This window comes from Theobroma cacao, chromosome 4, assembly GCF_053813885.1.
Source record: "Theobroma cacao isolate CCN51 chromosome 4, ASM5381388v1, whole genome shotgun sequence".
Classification (NCBI taxonomy): Eukaryota; Viridiplantae; Streptophyta; class Magnoliopsida; order Malvales; family Malvaceae; genus Theobroma; species Theobroma cacao.
This window is the reverse complement of record NC_142642.1, coordinates 1,351,918-1,363,812: the sequence shown is the minus strand read 5'-3', so window position 1 is coordinate 1,363,812 and position 11,895 is coordinate 1,351,918. Positions and strand designations below refer to the sequence as shown.

The 11,895-nt window shown below is 36.4% G+C and overlaps 2 protein-coding genes and 1 pseudogene across 3 annotated transcripts; 1 reads left to right on the top strand and 2 right to left on the bottom strand.

Annotated features, from left to right (window-relative positions):
* The first annotated feature begins 2,889 nt into the window (after positions 1-2,889).
* LOC18600864 (staphylococcal-like nuclease CAN2) lies at positions 2,890-5,083 on the top strand. Its single transcript, XM_007031574.3, has 9 exons — positions 2,890-3,160; positions 3,353-3,408; positions 3,546-3,660; positions 3,770-3,880; positions 3,970-4,157; positions 4,255-4,311; positions 4,384-4,543; positions 4,616-4,684; positions 4,768-5,083. The coding sequence occupies exons 1-9, from the start codon at positions 3,011-3,013 to the stop codon at positions 4,864-4,866; spliced, it is 1,005 nt and encodes a 334-aa protein (XP_007031636.2). The 5' UTR covers positions 2,890-3,010; the 3' UTR covers positions 4,867-5,083.
* A 164-nt stretch (positions 5,084-5,247) lies between these two features.
* Positions 5,248-7,376, bottom strand: LOC18600863 (uncharacterized; annotated as a pseudogene). Its single transcript, XR_016025822.1, has 4 exons — positions 7,026-7,376; positions 6,228-6,297; positions 6,092-6,154; positions 5,248-5,451 (listed from the first exon to the last, which is right to left on the bottom strand). The product of XR_016025822.1 is annotated as an uncharacterized LOC18600863 (transcript).
* Positions 7,377-8,105: 729 nt separating this feature from the next.
* On the bottom strand, positions 8,106-10,578 carry LOC18600862 (Surfeit locus protein 2 (SURF2)). Its single transcript, XM_007031571.3, has 5 exons — positions 10,246-10,578; positions 9,485-9,582; positions 9,128-9,403; positions 8,434-8,482; positions 8,106-8,319 (listed from the first exon to the last, which is right to left on the bottom strand). The coding sequence occupies exons 1-5, from the start codon at positions 10,491-10,493 to the stop codon at positions 8,241-8,243; spliced, it is 750 nt and encodes a 249-aa protein (XP_007031633.2). The 5' UTR covers positions 10,494-10,578; the 3' UTR covers positions 8,106-8,240.
* Positions 10,579-11,895: the final 1,317 nt, after the last annotated feature.

Genomic DNA, 11,895 nt, shown 5'->3' with positions numbered 1-11,895 from the left:
TGCATGCCGTGGGTCAAGTGAATCTTAGGCATAATTTAACTATGGATAAAGTTCTGGGTGTGCTTGACTTTTTGTTTTAATTTGTTATTTGTGAGCAAAATAATTCATGACTTGAACTGTCTTCTCATCTTTGGATTTGATTTTTTTGTGATACAAGACGTACCCTCGAGGAAGCCGATTAGAATGGGTAGAGTGCAGAATGGATTATACTTCTTGGAGCCAATGAGGGCAAGCAAGGCTCTTTTGGCTAAAGGCAAAGATAATGTAATTCTGTGGCAACGTCGATTACAGCACATTCCTTTGGATCGTCTTCGAGTAGTTCTGAATTTATCTATCACCTATACTAAAAAGGACAATTTTCTTTGTGATGCTTGTTGTAAGGTGAAACAAACTAGATTGCCTTTCCCTCTTCACAAGAATAAAAGTTTGCATGCTTTCGATTTAATTCATTGTAATATTTAAGGTTCCTATCGCACTGCATCTTTTTCGAGAACACATTATTTCCTCACTATTGTTGATGACTATAGCCAAACAACATGGATTTTTCTTATGACGCATAAATCAAAAACTAGAAATCTCTTGCTTTATTTTTTTCAATGGGTTAAAACACAATTCAATGCAAAGATTAAGATATTGCAAACAGATAATGGCTTGAAATTTAAACATGAAGATTTGGTGGATTACTATTTTGAGTACAACATAGAAAGATAAACCAGCTACACAAACACATCTCAACAAAATGATGCGGTGGAACGCAAGCATCGTCATCTCTTAGAGGTGGCACAAGCACTTTGATTTCAAGCCAACCTTCCCATCACCTTTTGGGGTGAATGTGTACTCACTGCAGTGCATCTGATCAACTGTATGCCACTCTTAGTCATAAAGAATTAGACCCCATACGAGAAATTGCTTGGCAAATCTCTTCATATGACCATCTTACATTCTTTGGGTGCCTCTGTTATGAATGTGTCAATAACAAGTCTCATGATAAGTTTGCCTCTAGGAGTAAATTGAGAATCTTTGTTAGCTATCTTTCAAGACAGAAAAGATATTGCGTATATGATCTTGAAAGCAAAAAGATATATATATCGCGAGATGTGCAATTTTGGGAAGAAATATTTCCATTTGACAAAACAAGTACGAAAGTTAACTGACTCAACTACTAAGAATGCAAATTAGCATGCGCAAATCACTTCTTCCAGTCCATTTGATGAATCGCATGGATACTCAAGTCTTGGAAGTACCATACAACAAAAGCCAATAGATAATTCACCGATGCCTACTCATTTGGAACAAGTCCAAGAAGTTAGGGTAGCCAAATATGAAGACAAATCACCGACGCAACCCCAAGAGTCAACACCTTTGGAAACAACGTCAACCAAATTGACGATTCACTTACCTCCCTTCTGATTGAGCCAAGGATGGTAATACAGCAAAATAATATTTCTTCGTCACATACAAAAAAGCACACTATTATTCCTACCAAATGCCAGCGACAAGTATCGAAACAGCTATCCGTATATGATTATACCTTGCCCCCCATTGTTCCTGATTGGCACTCTTCACCTCCTTCAGCCAACTCGACAGTACATTCCGTATCTCACAATATCTCTTTCTCCAAATTTTCTAGAGCTCACAGCATGTTTTTAGCGACCATCTCTACCACTGATGAGTCGAAATCATTTTGTCAGGTAGTCAAAATGTAGCATTGGCGTGATGCCATGGCCAAGGAGATATATTTCCTTAATCGTAGGCCTATACTTAGTGATCTGATTTCCTTAAGCGTAGGCCTAGTTATAGGACATTACCTTTATTTAGACAATACACTTCATTGTACAGATAGTTTTTCCTTTTATATTGATGTTGTAACTTGTATATAAACACAGAATACTAATCAATAAAACCATTCCCAGAGAGTATTCAAACTCTTCACTTTGGCTATGTGTTTTCAGTAGGTGGATGCTCTTGGATGGAATAGGGTGATGGCGGAGATGAAATGGAATATTGTTATGATGGAACGAACCAGATTTGGATGAAACATGGATGATAGGTTAACCATTGGAATGCTGGATGGCAAGGATTGGTGGGTAAGTTGGTTGGAAGAGATAGGGTTGGCAGGAGACAGGGTCATATTTTGTGGAAGTGGCTGTTATAATGTGGGTAATTGCAGATTGTCTACAAGTAGAGAATGTGCGCAAGGCGAAGCAAGAAAAGGAAACAGGCTGCCCTGCAGGTTTTGTTTCTGCTTGCTACTGGCTTCGGGTGCATGCAATGTCTGTCAATTTTCAATTTAGTTGTAGTGTAAAGATTATGGGATGGTCCATTGTGTTTGTATGTCTATTGGAACAGGGTACGATTCACTGGCATATTTTTGTTAGCCAGTCTTATGTGGTAGGAGTCCAGGAACAGAGCTTCATGTAAATTTTCCAGTCAACAGACTGATTTGATTTCCTCATAAATCAAATCAGCATATTTTTGCCAGCCAGTCATAATGTGGTAGGAGTCCAGGAACAGAGCTTCATGTAAATTTTCCAGTCAACATAGATTGCAAAAATTTTCTCAGAAATCAAATCATTGAGGGTCATTTTAAGAAAAACGAAAAGGAATTCATTTTATACTCTGCTGCAATCCATAAAATACCAAAACAAATACAAGAAAATGTCCTTGAATGAAATTTCTTTAAACAAAAATCTTGTCACAGTCAATTAAATTACTCTATCTCTACCTACTTCTATCACCTACTTCTATCTCTCCTATGTGCCAAAATAGAAAAGAATCATTGGTCCTAAGGGTGACAAGGAACAAGAATACTAATAAAATATTGTCAAGAGCAAAGGTGAGCAGTACCATCAGGAATTTGCATTTAATTCATTGGATGCTTTGACTATAAAAGAGTACATAAGTCTACGGGAAGTCTTCCTGTGCTTTTCTCCGAGCATTCTCGTCTCCTCGGTCCCCAAAAGCTCTGCTAGTGCAAAAGTTCAGGTTGAGAATTTGAGAAGATACCAACATGGGAAATGCTCTTAGGTTCCTATACGGAAAATGTTGCAAACCCACCACCGCAGGAGATTCTGATTCTCTAGGACCCCCTTATACCACAACTGCTTCTGGGGTTTCAGCTCTTGCCCATGATCTCTTCAACTTTGAAATCACCTCCCAGGTAGATTTCATGAGCATTCCGGGAGCAATCCAGCCCTCTTTTCTTGTTCTGTGTGCGCACAGTAATTTTATTTAGTAGTTATGGGTTAATTCGTGTCTTTTCCACATTTCCTTTCTAAACTTTGTTAGCTAAACAGTGAAATCTGTTTGTCAAATTTGGTCATCAGTTCATTAAATTGTAAACTGGTTTCAGGTTCCTGAAGGTCTCAGTCAGCATGTTGTATCATCGAGGAAGGCTCAGGCTAAGTGGTAACTAGCATGAATAATCTGTCTCAGAGAGTGTATCCGTTGATGGAATAATTTGAATTTCTTATTTGATTATGAACAATAATCCTGTTCATTTCCACTTTCTGAATTTATGATCTGTCTAAATTATTAACGTTAAGGTATGGAAAGCTACTCCAGGCATGGAGAGAAGCAAAGCCTCCACCCAAAACGCCTGAAGAGGTTGCTAGGCTTATTATTCAGACCTTGAGTAGACATCAAAAGGCAGATGTTGAGGTACAAAATGCCAACAGTCTCAAAACTTTGTTCTTGTTCCATTTTTATTAGAATAGAAGGAAAAAGAATTAATGCATTGCAGGGATGCTCTGTGTTCTAATGTATTAAGGGTTTACTGGAATTCTATGGTCTTCCTTATCCTTCAACCCCGGTGGAAATTTTTTCTGAAGGTCCAACAAAATTGCCTGAAGGGGTGGAGTTTGAAATGCATACACTACCAGTAAGGATGATCTAATCAACAAAATTTATATAAAAAGTCTTTTAGTTATATTGTGGATTTGAAACTGAAACATTCTCTAACTTAATCAGGTAGATGGAAGTACGGTGCCAGATGGGGATGGTATAAATGTGTATGTGAACACTGCTGATCCTAGGGAGTCATCAAGCGTACCTAGAGATGTTCTTCTGGCTGCTGTCCGTAGATCAAAAGCTCGTGCTAAGAAAAATTATGCCAGGGCAGACGAACTTCGGCAGAAAATTATTGAATTAGGATACCAGTTAGCTATTTAACTTCCCCTAATCAAATCCTGTTCATAAAAGTATTTAAGTACTACCAATTGTGGACAATGGTTTCTAACAGTCATCTATAACCAGGGTCATAAATATTCAAAATGAAGAGATTCTTGCTCGAAAGTATCGAATTCGACTAAGGTAACATTATCTACTTGTAGGAGTTCAATCTTCTATATCCTAAACTTATGAAGTGATGGTTATTGAAAACAGGGGTATCGATGCACCTGAGAATTCAATGCCATATGGAAAAGAAGCCAAACAGGAGTTGGTTAAGCTTGTTAATGGCAAGTGTTTGAGAGTGCTTGTCTATGGGGAAGATCGTTATGGTCGCTGCGTTGCAGATGTGTACTGCAACGGCATTTTTGTGCAGGTAGACGATTTAATAGCATACATTTGATTGACCTAGTATGAGCTAATTAATCTACTAATCTCTCTATCATAGGAAATAATGTTAAAGAAAGGACTTGCATGGCATTATGCAGCCTATGACCAGCGCATTGAACTTGCAACTGTGAGTAAACAACAACTTTTGTTCATTCTTACCCGTCAATTGAGAACTCTTGATTCTGATCTTTATAAGTTATGTTATAATAGTGGGAAAAGGAGGCTCGAGCAAAGCGAATCGGACTCTGGGCATCATCAAACCCTGAGAAGCCATGGGAGTGGAGGAAGGACAGACGAGAAGGGAGATAAACATTGTCCTTATTGAACCAAAACATATTGGGGAGTGGAACGGATGAACAGAATTTATGGATTATTCTTATTTTGGGGTGTGGTTGCATGTGCAATTACCATTTGATATATGTACATCCTTTTTCCTGTCTTTGCTCTCTTCATACTTCCATTGTTTATGTAAGATAGTGGAATGAAATAAAGTTGTGAAAACAATGTTATTCAGAGGCATACACAACTATTTGGCAGCATATAACACACCATCAGTGACGGACTGAAAGGCATGTTCATGTTGGCCAACCAAAGCATGCATATGACCACAGCTCCATGTAAGTTTCCAGTCAACATAGATTGCAAAGATTTTCTGTAAAAATACCACAACAAATAACAAAAAATGCCCATGCATGAAAATTCTTTAAAGAAAAATCTTGTCACAACCTATGATCTCAATAACAAATACAGCAAGAGTTGGAAGAGAAAAAATGCTAACAAAAACATAGAAAAGGTCACAAATGGCAGTAAAAAAAGAATGAGTGGAAAGAAATAAAAACCATCTCTCTGTTGGCAAGGAAATCCTGGAAATGAGGACACATGACCCAGAACACACTGCAGAAGGTGGAGGAACAGAATAGCTCAGAATCAACCACACACAAGACATCTATATTTTCAATACAGTAACATCTGCAATTATATTCATTATTCTCATGGTTAACCAAAGAAAAGAGGTAAACCACTTCTGGACATGTATCAGGAACAACAATGAACTACTATTTTGTGCTTAATAAACTTTAGGAACTAATTCACCCATAATGACATGCCATTTGGGAAAACTACTAATTCCAAATGCGGAAGCAAGATGCATATAAACAATCACTCAACAGAATTCCCCAGATACAGCAATCAACAGAAAGATCTTTACTAGTCATTACCAAAGATCACTGGCCAATTTTATACATCAAAAGGCTGGCCACAGGGCAAGGTGCACTAATACAAGAGATAGACCTGTGGTCAGAAATCTCAAAAGTAACCTAAAAATAATTGAGTGAGGCACAAAAATGGGGTAATTAAAGGATCCATAACAGGGATCAAAATCAAGATAACTATCATAATCATGTCTGATAATTCCATCAATGAGGAAAATATCTGTTTTCTTTAAGTAACATAAACAGAGAGACACTAACAAAATGTTAGTTATCCAATGATTGGAAACGACTTGCATGTTCATGGATAATTTTGAAAGCAATACCAGTTTGACCTTATTTTGCATCACGCTTCAATTCTTCAGAGTCTGAGTCACTTGCATCATAACCTGAAGGAAACCCAAGAAAGATCAATTCTGAAAGCAGTTAATGACCCTACTCTAAGAGAGAGAGTCCCTGTACCTGGATGCTTATCACTAACTTTCCAAACTGAAGAACGCTTCCTTGAAGCTTTACCAATTCAAGCACAACCCTAATTTCCGAAGAAAGGATTTAACTAATACAGTCAGGATTCTCAAGTTCACAAAGGGTATCATATATACGTGATACAACCAAGAAATAAAGTAACAATAACTGGCAACAAGGAAGAGTAGTCTAGTAGCAAATTAGAAATTGAAAAAAGGATGGAGGCCTCCCTGGTAAGTGGTAACATCCACCAACACAGGAATAAGCTCTGAAACATCAAGCACCAATTCTTTGGAGAGAAATGCAAGAGATATAAACAACATGGTGGGCTTGTAAAGTTCAGATTTCAATGAATATTCCATTAAGTGACAGTGGAAATACCCAAAAAAGAGAAATAGATATAAGATCCAAATCCCCACTCTTCTCAACAGTTAAATGAAAAGCAAAATGAGCAAACCATGCAATGACTCTGATGATAATCACACATCATAAAACTAAAGAATCCCGAGAAAAATACAGAAAACAGGATAAATTATTCCAACATGAAAATAAACCAAAACGAATCAAATGAGCCCTTTCCAAAGCATCCATAAGACTATAAAGTAACCACACCACAAAGGGAAATGAATCAAACAAGAGTCCCAACAAAACAAAGAACACCAGGACAGAATCATACCAACATGAAAAGCTACAAAAATGAATCACATTAGCCCTTTTTCAAGCATCTATAACACCAAACATAGAAAAAAAATGATTCCATAACTAAAATTTGCGTGGAAAAATAGAAAGGGTTACCTTTTGGACATCTTTAGGAACACCAAAGCCAGTGCAATACATCTGTCCAACAAGGACTTGCATATTGGTATCACCAGCCCTGGCCTCCTTCACAGCGTCTTGAAACCATCCTTTTGCCAACTCAGAAACCACCTGAGCCAGCGGAATTCGATCCCGGTCACCCCGGCTATCCATCTCCTTCTGCTTGACTTGCCCTGAGTCGACTCGGACCCCACTCGAACTGGCCTTTTCTTGCCAAGCCACTCAGTTTCTCGATGTGGGTTCTACGTGTTTTGGCCTGTGGAGTTTGTCGGATGGGACTGCTTTCGCAAAGTCTTGAACTTTCATCTTACAAAGAACTGATTATTCCATAAAACAGACAGTTTCTTTTCTTTTCCTTGTTTCAATTCAAAACTAATTTTCAAATCTTTTCAATGAATCAAGAAGGAAAAAGGCAGAGGAATGTGTATACTTTTTTTTTAGTGAATTTGTTTGGCTTAATTGATGCTCTCGTTTTTTCCATCTTGCTTTCATGGCGACAGACCGTTTCCTTTCACAGGTAGGCATAACGATTCCTTTGCAACTAGGAGATTTGGTAGGATGTCAGCATATCGCTGAACTAATTAAACCTTTGATGGAATTTAGTGTATTAAGTGGGATTGCACATGAATTATCATTCCATTTCATATTGGACCTTACACAATATAAAAATTTCAATCTTGTTGTGGAGACATGAGTTAATTGGCCTAACGGTTGTTACTCCTAAGAGGATGGAGGCTTAAGCTCTAAATCTATGGATGGTTTGGAAATTCTGCAGTGAGGCTATACCTCTGCTTCTTACTAAAGGCGTTCGAGAAACCAACATCATCTTTCTAAATCTTATAGCAGCAAGTCATTCTGATACTTGCTACTTCTAATCTATTCCCAAATTCTGATACTTTGCAGGCATAAGTAGATTGATTTTTCCCTTAAACTTTTGCTCAATCGCTCTGAATATTTCTGATATCGGAATTCGTTAATGTTCTAAACTTCCTAGTTCTTGAACATTATGGGGAAGACCGGAAGAGGGTAAGCATCCACAAAGTAGAGACAGAAATCAAGTACAAACAAATAAGCGAGTTAAATTACTACAAAGAAAACCATTTGATCCAGAGGTCTTACAAAGTTCTATTCAGAACTGAAAGAATTGTTGATGAATTACAGACCAAAAAATCTCTGCTTCAGAAGGCGCAAGGGTTAGCTTGTGTTTTTCCGACTCTTCTTCTTCCTAGAGGCAAAGCTGCCGGGTCCAATTTCTATGGACATTCTCTTCGTTCTGCAACAAGGGGCAAGAACAGATTAGCTATGCATTAATGTGAAGAAGAAAAAGCAAAGCTCCTCAGAGATGACAAACATAGAAGGATCATAAACAAAAAATGATGCACTATACCGTGTAGAAAGCTCTTCTGACTCCTTTCCACCATCTTCAACTGCCACCTCTGATGAAGGAAATACATGAAATTAAGAGGACCAGACACAATCACATGAAATCAGACAGCTCAACAAAAATTTCTAAATCAGCTCCTGGCAACTTAAAGCAACCAATTTTTTAAACCCAACAAGTTTTGCACTGAAATGAATTGTGCTTGTAAAATATGGTCCCAATAGAATCTTACGTAATTTTTAATTGTTGTAAACTTACATTTAGCAGCAGAACAAGTTTGAACAATTTCAACAATCTACAGAGAAAGCTAATAAAAGTAGTAACTTAGCACACCCTCTTAACATCTCTAAGAAGTATTAAATCCAATAATTTAAATGTGAGATTCCCTGATCAATCATCTGATAGTTTATAATGACCATATTACTTCTTGTAAAAGAGATTAACAACCAAAAGAGTCTGTCTAATATTAGGGTTTGATAGCTATAAACGTGGCTGGAGAAGCAAGCTGCTGACAAATTGAACATGATGAACAAATTCATTCTACAATTCATTCTACAAATTCTCATCCTTAGTGTCCACTATTCTCATTCATGCTAAAGATTGACATCATAAATATAGCATAAACTATAAAGTGCAAATTTTGATCCTAGATTATTTAAAAATAAAAAGTATCTCTGCTGACTACAGAGGCTGAGCGCACCTGTATCATTTTCTTCATCACTTTCCTCCAACTCTGAACCAGAACCCCATCGATCTCCTCCATCATCAAAGTCCCAACGATCACCCACTGGGGGCATCCAGAACTCAAGTTCTTCAGAATCACTTTCATTTTCAGCAGAATCCCTAACTTCCGAGACAATTTCTTCAACTGCTTTTTCCTTCTTCTTATTCTTCTTCTTTTTTTCTTGCTTTGGCTTCTGCTGACCTTCCTCTGCCATGGTTTCATTCGCTAACTCCTTTTCCATTTCCTTTTGCTCTGTTCACAAGAATTCCCCAGGAATTATCACAACATATGCTAATTAATGTATGAACCACTGAACTCAAGAGCAACACTAACCTAATTTGTTGAGAAATCGCTTCCCATTGATATGCTTCCAAATATGTTCCTCGGACTTATTGACAGTATCACCAGTTAGCTTACAAATCAACTTTGAACTGAAAAACAAACAAATAGGAAGTTAGAAACATATTCGCAGAAAACACGTGAAAGTGAAACTAAACAAATGATCAAAAACACATAACAACACCCTAATACATATTAGCAGGAAACACATGAAAGTGAACCCGGAGCTTGGCCTAGATGGTTCCTACAAGGCTGGGGTTCTAGCCCCAGCTCCTGCATTTCCCCTTCCCCCTTGGAATATCAAAAGAAAAAAAAAAGGAAAGACTAAACATAGTAGAAATTCACCCTAATGGAATGCTCAATTTTGGCTATATTATGAACTTTTGGAAATTGGAATCTCAAAACAGAAACTGGCATTGGCAATCAACCAAGTCCCATTTAAAATATCTACCTTTCTAGAGGTTAGATTTCATCTCTTCCAAAACCATTGTTTTTTTACTTAAAAAAAATTGAAAATGCTTCCAATTTCTAACCATAAACATGAATTTATGCTTTTTTTAATTCTGGGTCTTCATAGAATAACTCCCTTTAGCTAAAAGTTTCAATCTTTGATAACCCTTTTCTTTATATAACTTAAATAAATAGTTCAAACATTTGGCAAAAAAGAATAAAAATTGGTTCTCTATTTTATTATAAAGAAAAGCTTAAACGCAATTCATCTAATTAAAGGAAGAAAGCTTCGGTTTTTCTTTTACCGGGAAAGAGGGTCTTGTTTGAACAGGTTGAGAGGAGGCTTAGAGTGAGACAAAGCAAAGTCGATGAGGCCTAAACGACAACGTTTGCTCTGAGCATAGGAATCCTTGTCTTTAACAACCATCTCGTGGCCTGTCTCTACGCACTTGAGCCTGCCGTTTGGGAGCTCCGTAAAGGTTGGAGGCCCCAACAAATCGGTCCCTTCTTTGCTTCTACCGCTTCCTTTCTTTTCTTCACTTGCCTCCTCCATTGCTGCTGCCGCTGTTCTCTTCTTTCTTCCGTCCTGTATTTTGGGTTGTTGTCGTCGATTCCTTGAAACGACACCCTTTTATGTTTTTCATTCGACTGAAACGCCGTCGTAGAAGGAAGAGTCATGTCTGAGGGTCGTTGGTTGCATGAGAATTGGGAGGTGTCCCAACTTCTATTTTGTTGACATCGATACTCTGAATTTCAATTTTGTTGCAATTTCATCCTACAATATTACAATTTAACCCTCAATTTTCTATTTTGTGAAACGTGGCTTCAACCATGGATGCCAAAGGACTTCGAGACCTTTTTCCCTTTCTTTTACTTAGGCAAATGAGACATACCTCACTTGGAAGGCAAGATATATTACTTTCGTATAAAAAATTTGATTTTACAATATTAAATTTAGAAATATAAATGAATTATTGTTATACGATACCTGCATGTATTTAAGTTGATAACATAAGATTTGAATTTTTTATGTTCGATCATAGAGTGGATTAAGCTAAGATTTTTATATGATGAATTAGGGGCTTTTAAAACTTCACACGAGTTTGGATAGGTTTTGATTGGTTATATATAATGTTACATAATTTTTAAATTTAGTGAAATTTGAACTTTTCCTCCTTACCTTTAAGGCTTTAACACACTTTGTCACCTCAATTAACCTTTTTATTTTTTGTAAATTGATAAATATAAAATTAATTTATATCAATTGAATTATGGTGTAAACTTAAATATGTAAAATTTTACTACTAGTAGAGAAAATTTTTCCAAGCATGTAATGTAAAGTTTTCATAAATTTTCAAGAAACAAATTTTCATATGTGGACCAAGGCTAGGGGTTTCGAAAGGATATAAAACTTTTTGTGGTTTTAATTTTAATTGTTAGTAAATTATGCACGTATGAATTAAGATAATTTTTTTTTTCGGGTTTTAACTTTGTGTTATTAAATGGGTATCCAAATACAAAAAATTTACCTTGTATAATCAAGTATTTAACAAATTTGGATAATTATCAAATAATGCTTTACTATTAGGATTTTATTTTGGATAATATTAATATTTTGATAGTTAAATTGTTTCGTGGTTGGATACCTAAAAAATAGTGAGCATCCAACCCGTTTACATCTCTAATATTGGTATACTACTTTAAAAAATTCTTAAATTACTTAGGTAAATTCAAATAAACACATATTCTTTTATTGTGTTCAATCCAGCTTCTAAACTTTTATTTTGAACTAAATAAGTTTTTATAATTAATAGTTAATTAATTATTTTTAATCAAAAATATCATTTATCATTTTATACTACGTGATATTGATGTGGTATGCTTACATGTGACTTGACGCGATATGCTGATATGTCATAATTAATGATAATGTGATATGGTGATTAAGCATGATA